Genomic DNA, 20,721 nt, shown 5'->3' on the forward strand with positions numbered 1-20,721 from the left:
TTTAAAATCGAGTCGAGAACCCTAGAGTTCTGTATTGAACCACGTTGGACCTTTTTGGCATGAAGCGTTCTTTAAAATCGAGTCGAGAACCCTAGAGTTCTGTATAGAACCACATTGGCCTTTCTGGCATAAAGTGTTCTTTAAAATCGAGTCGAGAACCCTAGAGTTCTGTGTAGAACCACATTGGACCTTTTTGGCATGAAGCGTTCTTTAAAATTGAGTCGAGAACCCTAGAGTTCTGTATAGAACCACATTGAACCTTTTTGGCATGAAGCGTTCTTTAAAATCAAGTCGAGAACCCTAGAGTTCTGTATAGAACCACATTGAAATTTTTTGGCATAAAGCATTCTTTAAATTTGAGTCGAGAACCCTAGAGTTCTGTATTGAACCACGTTGGACCTTTTTGGCATGAAGCGTTCTTTAAAATCGAGTCGAGAACCCTAGAGTTTTGTATTGAACCACATTGGCCTTTCTGGCGTAAAGTGTTCTTTAAAATCGAGTCGAGAACCCTATAGTTCTCTATAGAACCACATTGGACCTTTCTGGCATGAAGCGTTCTTTAAAATCGAGTTGAGAACCCTAGAGTTCTGTGTAGAACCACATTGGACCTTTTTGGCATGAAGCGTTCTTTAAAATTGAGTCGAGAACCCTAGAGTTCTGTATAGAACCACATTGAACCTTTTTGGCATGAAGCGTTCTTTAAAATCGAGTGGAGAACCCTAGAGTTCTGTATAGAACCACATTGAATTTTTTTGGCATTAAGCGTTCTTTAAAATCGAGTCGAGAACCCTAGAGTTTTAATTAGAACCACTTTGAACCTTTTTGGCACGAAGCGTTCTTTAAAATCGAGTTGAGAACCCTAGAGTTCTCTATAGAACCACATTGGACCTTTTTGGCATGAAGCGTTCTTTAAAATCGAGTCGAGAACCCTAGAGTTCTGTATAGAACCACATTGAACATTTTTGGCATGAAGCGTTCTTTAAAATCGAGTTGAGAACCCTAGAGTTCTCTATAGAACCACATTGGACCTTTTTGGCATGAAGCGTTCTTTAAAATCGAGTCGAGAACCCTAGAGTTCTCTATAGAACCACATTGGACCTTTTTGGCATGAAGCGTTCTTTAAAATCGAGTCGAGAACCCTAGAGTTCTGTATAGAACCACGTTGAACATTTTTGGCATGAAGCGTTCTTTAAAATCGAGTTGAGAACCCTAGAGTTCTCTATAGAACCACATTGAACCTTTTTGGCATGAAGCGTTCTTTAAAATCAAGTCGAGAACCCTAGAGTTCTGTATAGAACCACATTGAAATTTTTTGGCATAAAGCATTCTTTAAATTTGAGTCGAGAACCCTAGAGTTCTGTATTGAACCACGTTAGACCTTTTTGGCATGAAGCGTTCTTTAAAATCGAGTCGAGAACCCTAGAGTTTTGTATTGAACCACATTGGCCTTTCTGGCGTAAAGTGTTCTTTAAAATCGAGTCGAGAACCCTATAGTTCTCTATAGAACCACATTGGACCTTTCTGGCATGAAGCGTTCTTTAAAATCGAGTTGAGAACCCTAGAGTTCTGTGTAGAACCACATTGGACCTTTTTGGCATGAAGCGTTCTTTAAAATTGAGTCGAGAACCCTAGAGTTCTGTATAGAACCACATTGAACCTTTTTGGCATGAAGCGTTCTTTAAAATCGAGTGGAGAACCCTAGAGTTCTGTATAGAACCACATTGAATTTTTTTGGCATTAAGCGTTCTTTAAAATCGAGTCGAGAACCCTAGAGTTTTAATTAGAACCACTTTGAACCTTTTTGGCACGAAGCGTTCTTTAAAATCGAGTTGAGAACCCTAGAGTTCTCTATAGAACCACATTGGACCTTTTTGGCATGAAGCGTTCTTTAAAATCGAGTCGAGAACCCTAGAGTTCTGTATAGAACCACATTGAACATTTTTGGCATGAAGCGTTCTTTAAAATCGAGTTGAGAACCCTAGAGTTCTGTATAGAACCACATTGAAATTTTTTGGCATAAAGCATTCTTTAAATTTGAGTCGAGAACCCTAGAGTTCTGTATTGAACCACGTTAGACCTTTTTGGCATGAAGCGTTCTTTAAAATCGAGTCGAGAACCCTAGAGTTTTGTATTGAACCACATTGGCCTTTCTGGCGTAAAGTGTTCTTTAAAATCGAGTCGAGAACCCTATAGTTCTCTATAGAACCACATTGGACCTTTCTGGCATGAAGCGTTCTTTAAAATCGAGTTGAGAACCCTAGAGTTCTGTGTAGAACCACATTGGACCTTTTTGGCATGAAGCGTTCTTTAAAATTGAGTCGAGAACCCTAGAGTTCTGTATAGAACCACATTGAACCTTTTTGGCATGAAGCGTTCTTTAAAATCGAGTGGAGAACCCTAGAGTTCTGTATAGAACCACATTGAATTTTTTTGGCATTAAGCGTTCTTTAAAATCGAGTCGAGAACCCTAGAGTTTTAATTAGAACCACTTTGAACCTTTTTGGCACGAAGCGTTCTTTAAAATCGAGTTGAGAACCCTAGAGTTCTCTATAGAACCACATTGGACCTTTTTGGCATGAAGCGTTCTTTAAAATCGAGTCGAGAACCCTAGAGTTCTGTATAGAACCACATTGAACATTTTTGGCATGAAGCGTTCTTTAAAATCGAGTTGAGAACCCTAGAGTTCTCTATAGAACCACATTGGACCTTTTTGGCATGAAGCGTTCTTTAAAATCGAGTCGAGAACCCTATAGCTCTGTATCGAACCACATTGAACATTTTTGGCATAGGCCTTGAGTGCAACTGTACTGTTTTGATTGTAAACGAAGCGTGCGACTGGAACCCATGATGGCAGCAGTGGAGACAGATGTGAACCGCAGGTGTAAGCGCGTCTAGATGAGCTCGTGACACTGATGTCTTTGTCATCTCAGAGTCGCTGGCGTATCTGGAGCCGGCAGATGTTCAGCAGCAGCTGAGCCACTTCCAGCTGGCGTCTCGCGTTCAGGCCGATGGTTCGTCCAGCCCGTCCTCAGCCGCACCGGCGCCGGATGCTCCGGTTCCTCAGGCCCGGCCCGACTCCATCCTCACCTGCGAGTTCTGCGAGTTCAGCTCCGGATACATGCAGAGTCTGCGCAGACACTACCGAGACCGCCATGGGGGGAAAAAGCTCTTCAAGTGCAAGGACTGTTCATTCTTCACCTGCTACAAGTAAGACATCGCACACGTTTATCCAAAGCGTTCGCTGGGAATCAAACCCATGATCCCGGCGCTAGTGTTTGAGCTACACACTGCAAACATGCTCTTCTTACTCAGTATTTCTGTCTTGTTTCCAGTCTAAATATCTAACAAATCTTAAATCAAGATGCATTTACTAGATCAGTAAAACGACATTTTTTCTTATTTTGTTGAAAATAAAAAGTTTTTGCTTTACCTCCTGGGAACCAGAAAAAAGTTAATTTTTTCATGTCATTACATTGTTTAGAGCATAAGAAACAAATGGATTTTTGAAATATATATATTTTATTCATATATTATGACGTGTCCTCTGTAGTTGACACCAGGACTCAACAATGGGATTTATTTTTAATTTACAAACACATTTTTAAGTTTCAGGATATTTTTAAAGGCAAACTTTGTTTAAAGATGATTCTAAACAATGTTATGAAATATATATACATATTCATATTATATATACATATATTCAATACAATGTCTCTATAAACTGCATCTAATTTGCATATTAATGTGTTCTTGGTGCAACATGTAATTAAAAAAAGAGGTGTAATAATGGGAGTAATAATTGGAGACATTTTCATAATAATATGTAATATTTCATATGAATATTGATATGTAATTTATTTCCCTATCTACTGTTTGTGTCTCCAGAATGCCTGATGAACATGATTTATGTCCTGGCGTCTCTACAGTGGACATTTATGAAATCAGTGCCCTGTTATGTAACAAAAAGTCATATGTTGATTAGAAACCCCATAACATTTCCCTGAGATATTGATTAATAACAAACAATTAGAAAATGAATCAGATTTAAATTATAATGACAAAATATGATCATATTTCCAGAAGAGTGCTAGACATTAATGTCAGCCATTTTTGTTGTCCTGGTGAAGCCTCCACACATTTGGTATCTGGTCAAAGCCCTGACTGTGCTCTATAAGGGACATCCTGACTCTAAACTGGGACGCGTGTGAGAAACTCAGTGAAATATAATGTCCACCACAGTGGACCAAAGTCTGGGACTGGGTCGCAGGAGGATAAAACAGGGAAAATGATCTGCCAACGGAGTGAGAAAAATAATCTTGTTTTTATCTCAATCAGATTAAGATTATTTTTCTCACCTCATCGGCAGATCATTTTGCCTGTTTTAGGCAAAAACTCACTTCATTTAGATATTATTCCCCAGAAAACAAGAGAAAATATTTTTACTGATCTAGTAAATGCATCTTGATTTAAGAATAATTAGATATTTGGACTGGAAACGAGACAGAACTGATGTTGACTCAGGGATTCACACACTTCCTCATCAGCCCAAGCTCAAATATATTCACGTGAATCCCCTCTGTTAACACTTCAATCATTTAACAAAACCATTACATTGTTACGGTTCTCTGATGTCGGTTAATGCTCGCATGACATGCAGGTCAACGAATACAATTATTTTATATCAACATGACATCATGACTTTGCATAAACACACACTCCACTTTCTAAAGCCAAGTGGCGTGTTATCTGGACGCATTTTGAGCTATCCGCGTGTGTACAGTTTGTACGGTGTAAAATCCATTACGGCTATGGAAAGTCCCCACAATTCCCAAAAACCTAACGTGTGTGTGTGTGTGTGTGTGTGTGTGTGTCAGGTCCACGTTCACGCTGCATGTGGAGAGCGGTCACAGCGTCAGTGGTGTGGAGGAGCCGCTCAAGGACCTGCGCTGCCCCTTCTGTCTGTACCACAGCAAACACAAGAGCACCATGATCGACCATATCGTCCTGCACAGAGGTGAGTGTGTGTGTGTGTGTGTGTGTGTGTGTGTGTGTGTGTGTGTGTGTGTGTGTGTGTGTGTGTGTGTGTGTGTGTGTGTGTGTGTGTGTGTGTGTGTGTGTGTGTGTGTGTGTGTGTGTGTGTGTGTGTGTGTGTGTGTGAGCCTGTGTGGTTTATGAGGACATACATTTGTATAACTACATGGGTATTACACTATAAATGTGGTTTTTGAGGACATTTCAAATAGCTTTAAAAACATACTAAATGATGTAAAGTCAAAATGCATAATGTTTACTGTGATGGGTAGGTGTGTGTGTGTGTGTGTGTGTGTGTGTGTGTGTGTGTGTGTGTGTGTGTGTGTGTGTGTGTGTGTGTGTGTGTGTGTGTGTGTGTGTGTGTGTGTGTGTGTGTGTGTGTGTGTGTGTGTGTGTTTGTGTGTGTCAAGAACAGAGGTGAGCACTGACTAGAGGTTGACATTTTTTCGGGAATCCTGCAGGATGGGAAACAAAATCACTATACTGCAAAAAAATGCTTTTCTTACTCAGTATTATTGTCTTGTTTTGGGGAAAATAACTCTAAATGAAGAGAGTTTTTGCTTAAAATAAGATAAATAATCTGCCAATGGGGTGAGAAAAATAATCTTAACTCAAACAGAAAACAAGATTATATTTCTCACCCCATTGGCAGATTATTTGAATCTTTATTTGAGGATTGAATTTGATTTTATTTGATTTGGGAGTGTGACGGGACTGTAATTTTCCCGTTTTTGTGTGGGAGTGGGGCGGGATGGAAATTTCCCTCAGTTCTTTTGTGGGATTGGGATGGGATGGGACGGGATTTTTTGTGTGGGAGTGGGACGGGATGGGAATTTTCCCAGTTTTTTTAATGGGATGGGACGGGATTTTTTGTGTGGGAGGGGGAAGGGACGGGAATTTCCCCCCAGTTTTTTCATGGGATTGGGATAGGACAGGATTTTTTTTTTGGGAATGGGAATTTCCCAGAGTTTTTTTAATGGGATTGGAATGGGACAGGAAGGCAATTTTCCCAGTTTTTCATGGGATTGGGATGGGAAAGGAAGGCAATTTTCCCGGTTTTTCATGGGATTGGGATGGGATTTTTTGTGTAAGAATGGGACAGGACGAAAATTTCCCCTCGTTTTTTTGTAGAATTGGGATGGGATTTTTTGTGTGGGAGTGGGATGGGATGGAAATTTCTCCTATTTTTTTCATGGGATTGGGAGAGGACAAGGTTTTTTTTGGGGGAGTGGGACTGGATGGAAATTTCCCCCAGTTTTTTCGTGGGATTGGGATAAAACAGGATTTTTTCATTGGGAATGGGAATTTCCCCGAGTTTTTTTAATGGGATTGGAATGGGATAGGAAGGCAATTTTACGGTTTTTCATGGGATTGGGATGGGATTTTTTGTGTGTGAGAGTGGGACGGGATGGAAATTTCCCCTAGTTTTTGCGTGTGTTTGGGATAGGACGGGTTTTTTTGTTTGGGAATGGAATGGAAATTTCTCCAGTTTTTTTTATGGGATTGGGATGGGACAGGGCGACAATTTTCCCGGTTTTTCATGGGATTGGGATGGGATTTTTTGTGTGGGAGTGGGACAGGACAAAAATTTCCCCTCATTTTTTTGTGGGATTGGGATGGGACGGGATTTTTTTATGAGGGAATGGGACGGGACTGTAATTTTCCCGGTTTTTCGCGGGATTGGGATGTGACGGGATTTTTTGTGTGGGAATGGGACGGGACAGAAATTTCCACTCCTGTGTCACCCTCTAGTGCTGACCGCACCGCTGACACAGAGAGTGTGTGTGAGCGCGTCTGACGTGTGTGTGTGTGTGTGTGTCCTCAGAGGAGCGCGTGGCTCCGCTGGAGGTGTCCCGCTCCAAGCTGTCGAGGCACCTGGAGGGCGTGGTCTTCCGCTGCCACAGATGCACCTTCACCTGCTCCAGCGAGCCCAGCCTGCAGATGCACATCCAGAAGCACGAGGAGCTGAAGCCCTATCAGTGCCAGCTCTGCTACTACGACAGCAAACTCCTGCACGAGCTGGAGAATCACCTGCGCGAGGAACACAAGGTGCGCGCCTCACCTGCCGGACTCTTCACTGAAGTTCAGTCAGGACCACTTTGAGAATTACATTTATTGACAATCTTTGATTTGGCGAAAGCGTCCGAGATGTCGGTGTGTTTGTTTCTTCAGTAGAACACAAATTAAGATTTTTAACTCCAACCGTTAATCGTATAATGGATGTGAATGGTTGTGACGCGAAATATTCGCATTTCCGCTTTGCTGTTCCGTCACATGTCCGGTGTGTGAAAGGGCCTTTAGGCTCAGTGATGCTCGAGCTGCCGTACGAGACATCTTCACATCCTTTAAACCAAACCCCCAGCCTCCACAATAACCAACCGTCTCCGCATATATTACAGGAACAGACACGACGGTAACGATAGAGTTCTACACAGAGTTTCGCCTGACGCTCCGAGTGTGTGTGTGTGTGTGTGTGTGTGTGTGTGTGTGTGTGTGTGTGTGTGTGTTTCGCCTAAAGCTACGAGTGTGTGTGTGTGTGTGTTTCGCTTGACGCTCCGAGTGTGTGTGAGTTTCGCCTGACGCTCCGAGTGTGTGTGTGTTTCGCTTGACGCTCCGAGTGTGTGTGTGTGTGTTTCGCCTGATGCTCCGAGTGTGTGTGTGTGCGTTTTAGCCTGACGCTCTGAGTGTGTGTGTGTGTGTGTGTGTTTGTGTGTTTCGCCTAATGCTCTTGAGTGTGTGTGTGTGTGTGTGTGTGTTTTAGCCTGACGCTCTTGAGTGTGTGTGTGTGTGTTTTAGCCTGACGCTCTTGAGAGTGTGTGTGTGTGTGTGTGTTTTAGCCTGACGCTCTTGAGTGTGTGTGTGTGTGTGTGTGTTTTAGCCTGACGCTCTTGAGTGTGTGTGTGTGTGTGTTTCTCCTGACGTTCTTGAGTGTGTGTGTGTGTGTGTGTGTGTTTTAGCCTGACGCTCTTCAGTGTGTGTGTGTGTGTGTTTGTGTGTGTGTGTGTTTCTCCTGACGTTCTTGAGTGTGTGTGTGTGTGTGTGTGTGTGTGTGTGTGTGTGTGTGTGTTTTAGCCTGACGCTCTTGAGTGTGTGTGTGTGTGTTTTAGCCTGACGCTCTTGAGTGTGTGTGTGTGTGTGTGTGTTTTAGCCTGACGCTCTTGAGTGTGTGTGTGTGTGTGTGTGTTTCTCCTGACGTTCTTGAGTGTGTGTGTGTGTGTGTTTTAGCCTGACGCTCTTGAGTGTGTGTGTGTGTGTGTGTGTGTGTGTGTGTGTGTTTCTCCTGACGTTCTTGAGTGTGTGTGTGTGTGTGTGTGTGTGTGTGTGTGTTTTAGCCTGACGCTCTTGAGTGTGTGTGTGTTTTAGCCTGACGCTCTGTGTGTGTTTGTGTGTTTCGCCTGACGCTCTTGAGTGTGTGCGTGTTTTAGCTTGACACGTTGAGTGTGTGTGTGTGTGTGTTTGTGTGTTTCGCCTGATGCTCTTGAGTGTGTGTGTGTGTGTGTGTGTGTGTGTGTGTGTGTGTTTGTGTGTTTCGCCTGATGCCCTTGAGTGTGTGTGTGTGTGTGTGTGTGTGTGTGTTTCGCCTGATGCCCTTGAGTGTGTGTGTGTGTGTGTGTGTGTGTGTGTGTGTGTGTGTGTGTGTGTTTGTGTGTTTCGCCTGATGCCCTTGAGTGTGTGTGTGTGTGTGTGTGTGTGTGTGTGTGTGTGTTTGTGTGTTTCGCCTGATGCCCTTGAGTGTGTGTGTGTGTTTGTGTGTTTCGCCTGATGCTCTTGAGTGTGTGTGTGTGTGTGTTTGTGTGTTTCGCCTGACGCTCTTGAGTGTGTGTGTTTTAGCCTGACACTTTGAGTGTGTGTGTGTGTGTGTGTGTGTGTGTGTGTGTGTGTGTGTGTGTGTGTGTGTGTGTGTGTGTGTGTGTGTGTGTGTGTTTGTGTGTTTCGCCTGATGCTCTTGAGTGTGTGTGTGTGTGTGTGTGTGTTTTAGCCTGACGCTTTGAGCGTGTGTGTGTGTGTGTGTGTGTGTGTGCGTTTAACCTGACACTCTTGAGTGTGTGTGTGTCTTTCGTCTGACGCTCATTCATGACGTGTTTGCCTGACCGATGATCCGCAGGTGATCCGTAACTTCGAGCTGGTGGGACGAGTTAACCTGGACCAGCTGGAGCTGATGAAGGACAAGATGAAGGACGCGAGCAGCAGTGAAGAAGAGGAGCGAGAGGAAGCTGAGCCCGTAGAGGAGGAGGAAGAGGAGGAAGAAGAGGAAGAAGATGAGCTGATGGAGGAGGAGAAGCTTCCAGAAGAGGAGAGAAGCCCGACGGACGCCACAGGTAAGCATGAGTTTGGAGAACAGATGTACTTTACACAGAACACCTGGTAGCACTTCAGCTGAGGAACACATATTCACTATTAACTCCGACTTCTGCCTCAATAAACTCCTCATTTACTGCTTATTAATAGTTAGTAAGGTAGTTTTTGTAGCGTTTAAGTTTAGGTATTGGGTCGGATTAAGGGATGTAGAATAATATGAGCTTTATAAGTAAGGGCTAATGTCCACCCAGCCGGTTGTTATCTCAGAATAAACCCCTCCAGAGCGATCAGGACCCCGAGGCGAAGCGGAGCGTCACTCTGAAGGGGTTTATTCTGAGATAACAACCGGCTGGGTGGACATTATCCCGCTTATTACACGGCTACTAGTCTCAAATAAATTACACACTAAATATTGTCTTGAGATTAAATATTTTATTAGCTCTTACGCAAAGCTTCCGCGAAGAAAAACAGTTCCAGACTGCTTTAAGCCTTTATCTATCGCTGCTAAATGTTGAGGATGAATGCTGAAAGGGTTAGTTCAGCCAAAAATGAACCCAAGCCTCTGATTTACTCACCCTCAGGTCATTATAGGTGTTTATGACATTCTTCTGTCAGACAAATACAATCAGAGTTATATTTAAAAAGTCCAGGCTAACGTTAATCCCAGCAGTAGTTGGAGCTGTGTTTGAAGTCCATTAAATGCAGCTGTCCGTCAAATAACGTGCTCCACACGACTCCGATGGGTTAATAGAGCCTTCTGATTCCAATCGATGCGTTTGTGTCAGAAAAATATCCATATTTAAAACGTTATAAAGGAAACCTGCCTCAAAGTCTTCCATTGTAACCCACGGCTGTTTAAGCCACAAGATGGCGCCAGCGTTAAGCACAGAAGTAGAACCGGTCGAGATAACCGGATGAGCGGTGTGTGTTATCTGGGAATAACACACCGCTGGAATGAGCGATTGACCAATCAGAATCAAGTATTTCGCAGAGCCGTGTAATAAGTACTAATAAACAGACAATATACTAGTAAATTGAATGATAATAAACTAGTTAATAGTTAATAACTGAACCTTAAAATAAAGTGTTTCCACTTAAACATTTACTAAGGATCTGTTTAATTAATTTATGAAATGCAATTTTTTTAAAGATAGGCCTAACTTATGACAGATTTGTAAATCGTTAGCATACTAATCATTTATGAATGTATAATCATGATTTGTAAATTATTAGTTTATCATTGTTCATAACTTGTAAATAATTTATAACTGAATCTACAAAACATTCAAAAAAGTAACATTTATGAAATGCATAGTCATGTTTTGTAAATCATTAGTTCATCATTAACTAACCAGTTATAAATGTCTTACAACTGAACGTTATTACAAAGTGTTACCGAAGTTAATATTGTGTTATTTTAGAAGCAATATTGACTGCTTGTGAGCAATTTTGTTATCGTTATCGGTTAATGAAATCGGGTTTGGCCAATATACATCATATTGCCAAAAGGATTGGGCCACCCCTCCAGATCCCTGAGTTCAGGTGTTCAATCCGTGTATAACTCGAGCTCTCGGCCAAGTGTAAAGTTTGGTGGAGGGGGGATTATGGTGTGGGGTTGTTTTTCAGGGGTTGGCCCCTTAGTTCCAGTGAAAGGAACTCTTAATGCTTCACCAAGACATTTTGGGCAATTTCATGCTCCTGACTTTGTGGGATCAGTTTGTGGACGGCCCCTTCCTGTCCCAGCATGACTGCGCTCCAGTGCACAAAGCGTCGCTCCATAAAGACATGGATGAGGAGTTTGGTGTGGAGGAACTGGACTGGCCTGCACAGAGTCCTGAGCTCAACCCGATAGAACAGCTTTGGGATGAATTAGAGCGGAGACTGAGAGCCAGGCCTTCTCGTCCAACATCAGTGCCTGACCTCACAAATGAGCTTCTAGAAATACTGATATATATTAGCTGAGCAAAAGCATCCCTGTAGATTATGATGCCAAGGTCAAGGGAATGCATGAACTGATCAAATGATAGCTTGAGTCTGTCTAATGCATGAATGTAAATGTAAAATGTCACTAAACTCATTATCGAAAGATCCAAATGACATGTAGGATGTTTAAGATGATTTCTGCTTGTTTGCGTAGTGTTATTATGGTAAGTTAAAGTTGTGTTGTGTCGTGATGCAGGTGTTTCGGCTCCGGAGTCTCCTGTGAAACGCTATCCGTGCGAGTTCTGCGGCCGAACCTTCACGCTGAGCGCAGAATGGGAACGACACGTCCTACGACACGGCATGTGAGTCTCACAATGATTGGCTTAATGGGTTAGTTCAGCCAGTAATGTGCATTGTGTGATTAATTCCTCCTGTGGTTGGCCAGCCGTCAGACCTCCGCTCATCTTCACACACAGATGAAGATATTAGTGTTGAAATCCGATGGCTCAGAAAGGCCTTCATTGACACCAATGTCATTTCCTCTCTCAAGACCCATAAAGGCACTAAAGACGTCGTTACAAAGCCCATCTCACTACAGCGGCTCTACAATCATTGATGAAGAGGCCAGAATAGAGTTAGTGCGCAAAAACACTAAATAACGACTTATAGAGTGATGGCCGATTTCAGAACAAAGCTTCGAACCGTTATGAGTCAGTGAATCGATTCATGATTCGAACCGTTATGAGTCAGTGAATCGATTCATGATTCGAACCGTTATGAGTCAGTGAATCGATTCATGATTCGAACCGTTATGAGTCAGTGAATCGATTCATGATTCGAACCGTTATGAGTCAGTGAATCGATTCATGATTCGAACCGTTATGAGTCAGTGAATCGATTCATGATTCGAACCGTTATGAGTCAGTGAATCGCTTCATGATTCGAACCGTTATGAGTCAGTGAATCGCTTCATGATTCGAACCGTTATGAGTCAGTGAATCGCTTCATGATTCGAACCGTTATGAGTCAGTGATCTGCTGAAATCACGAGACTCTGGCAATCCGAATCATGAATCGATTCACGGACTCATAACGGTTCGAAGCTTTGTTCTGAAATCGGCCATCACTATATAAGGCTGCGTTCACACTTGTAGTTCGGTTCGTTTGGTCCGGACCAAAAAACAAAAACTAAACATATAGTCCTGGTCCGCTTTGCGTTCACTCTGGCATTTATAACAGCAAACCTAAAGTCACCGAACCAAAGGCTCAGGGAGACGCTCACAACCTGATTGGTCGGCTTATATGACGTCGGAGCTGCTTACCGAACATTCAGAACAACGCTGTGCCGGATTACACACGGTCATTGTATGCGTGAACATATGGCATTATTTTAATCAGCTGAGAACTCATGAAGAGCTCATAAAATGTTCAAAACCGCTCCAGGATTTCCTCCGCTGTGCAGAAAAGAGACGGCCGTTCTGTCGTCTGTACCGTCTAATGGCCGAAAGGTCCTCTAATGAGAAGAGCCAGATTTGCTTTTTGTGTGTTTCTTCTAGCATTTTCTAAACATGTCTGACCAAATATTGATGAGGCTCTTCCTCGTTGCTCTACGTTTGCCCTCTGACGTTAACGTTACTCATTCTGGATACACCGATCTTTCCGCGTCGTCAAATCAGCTGACTATGCGTCGCATCGTGACATCACGTCCTGTCTTTGGTCCGTGTTGCGTTCATATATCAGTCGAACCGCACCAGAGTTGGTTTGGAAGCGGACCGACTCATCTTTATAGCGCTCTCGGTCCGCTGGTTTGGTTCGGATGGCAGCGTTCACATATGTTCAAATGATCCGCACTAACCGAGCAATCGCACCAGGGTTCGTTTTAATCCAACCAAACATGACAAGTGTGAACGCAGCCTAAGTCATTATTTAGTGTTTTTGCGCACTAACTCTATTCTGGCCTCTTCGTCAATGATTGTAGAGCCGCTGTAGTGAGATGGGCTTTGTAACGACGTCTTTAGTGCCTTTATGGGTCTTGAGAGAGGAAATGACATTGGTGTCAATGAAGGCCTTTCTGAGCCATCGGATTTCAACACTAATATCTTCATCTGTGTGTGAAGATGAGCGGAGGACTGACGGCTGGCCAACCACAGGAGGAATTCATCACACAATTTACATTTATCGCTGAACTAACCCTTAGAAAAAACCCATAACAAGATGAGAGTTCACCCAAAAATGAGCGTTCTGCCTGTGTAGATGAGCGAAAGTCTTACAGGTTTGGAAGGACATACACTGAAAAAAATGTGTTTCTTTCTTAGTATTTTTGTCTTGTTTCTGGTCCAAATATCTAAAAATTCTTACATTAAGAAGTATTTACTAGACAAGTAAAAGTAATTGTCTTGTTTTGGGGAAAAATAACTCAAAATGAAGAGAGTTTTTGCTTAAAATAAGATAAATAATCTGCCAATGGGGTGAGGAAAATAATCTTGTAACTCCATTGGCAGATTATTTATCTTATTTTAAGCAAAAACTCTCTTCATTTTGAGTTATTTTTCCCCAAAACAAGACAATTATATTTACTTGTCTAGTAAATACTTCTTGTTTTAAGAATTTGTATATATTTAGACTAGAAACAAGACAAAAATACTAATTGTATCCTGTGTAATGACAGGATTTTTGGGCGAGCCATCCCTTTAACATAAAGTAGTAATTAAGAAGTTTATTTGTTTTTTTCAGGACTGTTAACGGCGACAAGAAAGATGGCAGTCCGGTTGCCTCATCAGCGCTGCCTCTGATTGGTCCAGCTGCTGTGATTGACAGGGAGCTGGACCCATCAACTGACACTGTGGACACTGCGAGGGCGGATCAATCTGACCAATCCACGAGTCCGATTCAGAACGAGGAAGACATAAAGACGCTGGAGACCAAAAACGACCCTTAGGAGCAAAACGAAAGCTGTAGAGAAACACGTCCGTTTGGCACACTACAAAAAACGCTCTTCTTATTTAGTATTTGTGTCTTGTTTGCAGTCTAAACATTTACTAGATCAGTAAAATGACATGAGATATTTGTTCTTGTTTTGTTGAAAATAAAATCCAAATGAAGTGAGTTTTTGCTTAAAACAGGCGAAATGATCTGCCAATGGGGTGAGAAAAATAATCTGATTTCTGATTGGGACGGAGACAAGATTTCAATCAGAAATAAGATTATTTTTCTCACCCCATTGGCAGATCATTTCGCCTGTTTTAAGCAAAAACTCTCTTCATTTAGATTTTACTTTTGAGAAAACAAGGATTATGTGGTTTAACTGATCTAGTAAATGCATCTTGATTTAAGAATATTTCGATATTTGGACTGGAAACGAGACACAATGACTGAGTAAGAAGAGCGTTTCTGCAGTGCGGTGAAGAATGTCGTACGTTCAGTTTTTTTGTCTGTCCGTTTATCATTCGTTTTGGCTGCTTCACGAATGTTTTTGGTTTTAAAAAAAGAAAAGAAGAAGAAGAAGAAGAAGCTAGACTTGGAGTATCGGTAGATGTTTGTTCAGTTGCTGAATCTTACACTGAATTTTCCAGAAGTGTGTCTTGGTCCCTCAGGACAGATGTTGATATATTGGTAACCAATAGTGAATGAAACCGTGAGCGCGACGCTCCGATCGAATCTCGGAGAGTTTCCCACGTTCAGAGCCCTCCTGTTCTTCTCAATGCACTTTGTCATTCGTTTATTAAAAAAACAACAGCGTAGGTAAAGAATCGAATGTCTTCCGCCGCGATGGACACACACACTGATAGTCTTGAAGACGGTGTGTGTGGCTTCACGTCCGTCACAGACGAGTAACCAGAGGAGCGAGAGGGCTTCAGATTCGGTCAGAATGCCGGCCGACGGTTTCTGTTTTTTACATTTTAGCCTCGTGTTAATCTTCCTGTAGCTGAATTCCTTGAGGAATAGTCGTCATCTTGTTTATCTAGATAATCTTGATTCTTTTAGACATGATTTTAGAGTATCAACACTGCAAAAAATCTTCTTATTTAGTATTTGTGTCTCGTTTCCAGTTTAAATATCTAACAATTCTTAAATCAAGATGCATTTACTAGATCAGTAAAACCACAGGAGATATTTTAAAAATATCACAATGAGTTTTTGCTTGATAAACGAGCCAAAATGATCTGCCAATGGGGTGAGAAAAATAATCTTTATTTCTCTTTGGGACGAAAACAAGATTTCAGTCAGAAATAAGATTATTTTTCTCACCCCATTGGCAGATCATTTTGCCTGTTTTAAGCAAAAACTCACTTCATTTAGATTTTTTTCCCCAGAAAACAAGAAAAAATATCTTCTGTTATTTAACTGATCTAGTGAATGCATCTTGATTTAAGAATTGTTAGATATTTAGACTGGAAACGAGACACAAATACTAAATAAGAAGAGCATTTTTTTGTTGTTGTAGAGAACACTTGCCCACCCCAAAAAAAGGAAAAAAAAGACACATTTCGGCCATTTTCCCGGCTCGTCTTGCACTTCCACTTCACTTTAATAACGATTCCCGGTTTTAATGAACGGTCCCGAGACGTGCCGAAAACATCAATGGATCAAAATCACGTGTTTCTGCCGATCTCAGGTCGATTTTTCCTCCCGTCGGTGTGTTTAAAGGAATATTTTGGGTTCAAAGCGAGAACAAAGATGCAAGATTCAGTATTTAATGGTGTTGTATTATCTCACACTGCAAACATGCTCTTCTTACTCAGTATTTGTGTCTCGTTTCCAGTCTAAATATCTAAGAAATCTTTAATCAAGATGCATTTACTAGATCAGTAAAACAACAGGAGATATTTGTTCTTGTTTTGTTGAAAATAAAATCTAAATGAAGAGAGTTTTTGCTTAAAACAGGCAAAATGATCTGCCAATGGGGTGAGAGAAATAATCTGATTCTAATTGAAATCTTGTCTCCGTCGCAAACAGAAATAAGATTATTTTTCTCACCCCATTGGCAGATCATGTTGCCTGTTTTAAGCAAAAACTCACTTCATTTTTATATTTTTCCCCAGAAAACAAGAACAAATATCTCATGTCGTTTTACTGATCTAGTAAATGCATCTTGATTTAGGATTTCTTAGATATTTGGACTGGAAACAAGACACAAATACTAAATAAGAAGAGCGTTCTTTGCAGTGCACGTCCGGTTCTTGAACTCGGTTCCTTTAAAAGAGGAAGATGCTCAGAATGAGACTCCCGGGCTTCCGTAGTTTTTCCGGAAGACGTTTTATCCCCCAGTAAAAGGCTGAGATTGTACGTGATGGAAGTTGCTGCTCGAAAAACCCCAAAGCCTTATAGACGCGGACGTTAGAAGTACTCAATTAAAACGAAAAACAAAAAAAACAAACCTCTCCTTCGTACCAAAAGTGTGGCTTTCCCGAAGTCCCAAAGCTCTGAGATATGATTGTCTTTTTTCCCCGTGCAATGACTGCACATTGCTGAGGGCGAACCCAGCTGCCTTCTGGGTAATCTGCATGCCGTTTTGCAGCCGTGTATAAACTCGAAGCTAAGTGTTTGAAAAACTGAACGGGGTCTGTTCCTTTAAGTGTTGTTCTGATGTTTAACTTAAAACAAAAAAAGAGAGAAGAATAGAGAGAAAGAAAAATACGACTCGATAGATTTTCGTTTTTTAGCTGTTCAAAGCTGTTGTAAATGTTCTGGTTAAGAAGAAAAAAATACTAAAAAACCCTTTTGTACCCTTAAAGCCCTTCATAAGGAGTAGCCCAGCCTTTCTAAAAGACGCCCGTGTAGAGACCATCAGAAATAAGCTTTTAAGACTCTATTGTGACACACTGGATATCTGTATATATATACGCTTGAGTTTTTATGGTTTCCCTTTAATTCTCTCTTCATAGTTGAGCTTAGACCTCCTGCGTTCGGCCTTTCTTCTGTGAAACTCCTGATGATTTCTGATGGTGGGTTGTGATGTCGACTAGACTGGTTGTTTACAGTTTTATTCCTTTGATTTCTCTATATTCTGTAAATATTGTAATTCATTGTCTTTTTTTAACTTGGTAATAAAGTTATCAGATAACCTAAAAGCTTTCTGTTTAGGAGTCCAAATCATTTCTTTGTGGTCCGACAAGGTGCCCTAAAATGATTTGAAACAATATGTTAAAGTGTTCTCTGATATCTACACAGAGGGTGTGTGGCTTATTTAAGGGCGAAAATTGTCCAGATACAGTTTTACAGGTCCATTTACAACCCTATACATTGTCCCCAGGATGTAATGCTCTGTTTTTGCCATATTTGGAAAGGTCATGAATATTAATGTTGAGCTCTGCTCTGATTGGCTTATTTCAGCAGTTCAGCGAAGCGGCTCGTGAGTCCTGACAGAACACAGACCGACTGAGCGACACTTTAAGCAGAACATCTCAAATGGAGATTGATCAAATGCAGTGTACTTGTTTATTGGTGTTTTCAGATCATCCACGGGCGAGAAAGAGCTCGCGTTTGTGCGGTTGCCAGATTTCAGTCGTTTAAATCCCCCAAACAGAGCTTTACTGTGAAAAGAAATCCGTATACACTCCGGTATTTACCTAAACATGTCCAATCTGGCAACCATAATGCTTGCTCTCTCTCTCTCTCTCTCTCTCTCTCTCTCTCTCTCTCTCTATCTCTCTCGCGCACGGATGATCTGAAAACACCAATAAACAAGTAAGCTGTATTTTATCAATCTCTATTTGAGATGTTCTGCTTAAAGTGTCGTTCAGTCTACATTTTCGACTTGTCTTCTTTCGTCAGCGATATTGCACGTTTATATAACGTTAGTCACAATGTAGGCTACTGTTACGCAGTGACTGTGATGTAGCCTAATCTGAAATACAAATAGGCAAAAACATCATAGGAAACACCGTACTTCAGTTCTCAAAAATATAAATATATAACTTATATTTTTACTAAATGAGTAGCCTATCGTTTTAACTTATATGGTGGAAAAGGCGACGTTTGTTAGAAGGATCGAGTGAACGATCTGTAACCAAAGTGTCTACGGTTGTATTTTGTAATAATATTCCCCTTTGTCATCAGACACACTATTTAGTTTGGTATGGTCCTGTGAGTTTCCTATTGTTACTGTAAGCATCTCGCGTTATCTAGACAATGCTGTCTCTCTTAGAAACTTTCAATTTAATCAGAAATGGTTTAATCAGTCAATAAGTGGATAAACCGCTGCTCACTGCAGGAATACAGTCGCCACTTTCTTCAGTTTAAGACGCTGAGCGAAGCTTGCTTGAAATGGGACGAACAAACGAACGATCTTGAATTAAATTGTTGTGGTATCGGATTATAAACCTCACCCATGATGGATATGTAAAAACCTCAGGTCTCCTGAACAGCCTGAACATGACGTGTGTCATGAGAGCCGTTTTAGCTCTCCTCGAGTGTCTTTTGTTTATCTGCAGTCTCGATGATTCGGCTTTGTTGTGGTATCCGATTATAATAAACCTCACCCTTGACTGTTGACATATGAAAAGTCCCCCCGTCCCCTGCACAGCCTGAACATGACGTGTGTCATGAGAGCCGTTTTAGCTCTCCTCGAGTGTCTTTTGTTTATCTGCAGTCTCGATGATTCGGCTTTGTTGTGGTATCCGATTATAATAAACCTCACCCTTGACTGTTGACATATGAAAAGTCCTCCCGTCCCCTGCACAGCCTGAACATGACGTGTGTCCTGAGAGCCGTTTTGCTCTCCTCCAGTGTCTTGTTTACCATCAGTAGATTCGGCTCCGTCAGTTCCGCCTGACAATGAACATGTTCGGACAGATGCAAATGTTGTGGGCGTGCATATTAATGATCCCCAACGCTTACGTCAGGTTTATAACGGGTTTATGTTGAGAAGCACTTTTTTTCTGTGGTGTTTTTGATTTACGAGATTTACATCAGAAGGAGGAGGCGATGGTGTTTGAGACTCACAGTGTGTGATGTCCATGGACTGAACTCTTATTATTTCACCATAACAAGGTTTATTCAGTTTTTCATTCATAGGGCACCTTTAAGAACTCACAATACACACTGTGAACATTCACAAAGGTTATTTTTGTTAAGTTTTACCAAATTGTTCAATTACAATTATTATTTGAAATCATTTTGTTGTTTTGTAATAGGAAAATCATAAAACATGTATTATATTTATGAGTACAATTCAGGAAAATTTGAATTAAAAAATTAAAAAACAGAAAAAAGTGAAAGGAAATGTGTTTACATTTATGCCTTTGGCAGAAGCTCTTATTCTCCAGCTAAACAAACTATGTTATAAGGACATTTCCAAGTAATGACACTGTTATTTTTAAATGTTTTATAAACGTTTGTTTCATAATCATGTGAACGTTAAAGAAATATTCCATTGTATCATTCTTTAAACATTATACGTTCTATTAACGTTACGGGAAGAACGTTTGTTCATAACATTTAGAGAACCTTGCCAGAACGTTCTGAGAAACATCTGATTCATTATTTACTTGATTTGTTTTATCAAAAGCATAATCCAACATGAATAGATTATATCTGCATGTCTGAGAAGTGAGGCACATGCATTTAAAACTCGACTTTAAAACATCTTTCAACAGTTCAATCAGAAATCTCTCAGAACAGAGAATACATTTACTCAAAACTCAAAGATTACGAAACACATTTCTGCATTTGCCATTCATCTTTCAGCCGGAATGCCCCGGAGGATTTCTCCCGTTATCAGAATGCGTCTCACAACGGTGAAGTGATGATCTGTTGGGTTAGAGAAATAAATACTGGTGTTCAAGGACAAAGTGTCATGAGTTAAAAAGTAGTGTTGAAATATAGTGCATTTCCATGAGCATTTTCCGGTTCCAGTGTTATGAGGTCAGAGGAAAACCCTGATAAATCCCACAGAGACCAACACTTTCCACATGAGACTTCATCTCCAGAACGCCAGGAATCTCAGGCCAACGTGTGTGTGTGTGTGTGAGTGTGTGTGTGTTGATGCGGTTTTGATTGAATGTTTCTTCAGGGTCGAGGAGGACAAAGACAGCAGCTGCTGTGGACAGAAACATTATTTCCCTCCAGTCCATCAGTCTGAAGTGGATGACAAGCTTTCAGATGATGAAATCCATGAAGCAAAGTCCCTGATAAAGCTTTGACCTTCAAGGCGTCGATAGAAGCTTTTAGTGGATATAGTTCAACCCTCCAGCTCCAACAAAAATATTGGGAACATTAGAAAACCGTTCTTATGCCTATGATACGCGGGGCAACTTTTTGAGCAATGTTGCTGTGGCCATTTTCCCACTGAGAATGGGCAACACGTTTCTTTTTTTCTACGACCCATAGGAGCGTTTACTAAAGTTGTGCCCCTATCGACAATATTTTAACTCATGAAATATGACCCATAGGAGCGTTTACTAAAGTTGTGCCCCTATCGACAATATTTAACTCATTAAATACGACCCATAGGAGCGTTTACTAAAGT

The 20,721-nt window shown here is 41.2% G+C and overlaps 1 protein-coding gene across 5 annotated transcripts in view; it reads left to right on the plus strand.

Moving 5' to 3' along the window:
* znf462 (zinc finger protein 462) overlaps window positions 1–14,340 on the plus strand; it is an 80,135-nt gene extending 65,795 nt beyond the window's left edge. For 4 of the 5 annotated variants that reach the window (XM_067422743.1, XM_067422740.1, XM_067422742.1 and 1 more), the window contains exons 8-13: window positions 2,931–3,207; window positions 4,875–5,014; window positions 6,857–7,080; window positions 9,137–9,350; window positions 11,510–11,615; window positions 13,986–14,340. In XM_067422743.1, the coding sequence (XP_067278844.1) occupies window positions 2,931–3,207; window positions 4,875–5,014; window positions 6,857–7,080; window positions 9,137–9,350; window positions 11,510–11,615; window positions 13,986–14,190 (1,166 nt within the window). In that variant the 3' untranslated portion in view covers window positions 14,191–14,340. Of the gene's footprint in view, window positions 1–2,930; window positions 3,208–3,885; window positions 4,271–4,874; window positions 5,015–6,856; window positions 7,081–9,136; window positions 9,351–11,509; window positions 11,616–13,985 lie in introns of those variants that run through there. The other variant, XM_067422744.1, reaches the window with a different exon arrangement.
* The last annotated feature ends 6,381 nt before the right edge of the window (window positions 14,341–20,721 follow it).

Source organism: Pseudorasbora parva, chromosome 18 (assembly GCF_024679245.1).
Source record: "Pseudorasbora parva isolate DD20220531a chromosome 18, ASM2467924v1, whole genome shotgun sequence".
In the NCBI taxonomy this organism is placed as follows: Eukaryota; Metazoa; Chordata; class Actinopteri; order Cypriniformes; family Gobionidae; genus Pseudorasbora; species Pseudorasbora parva.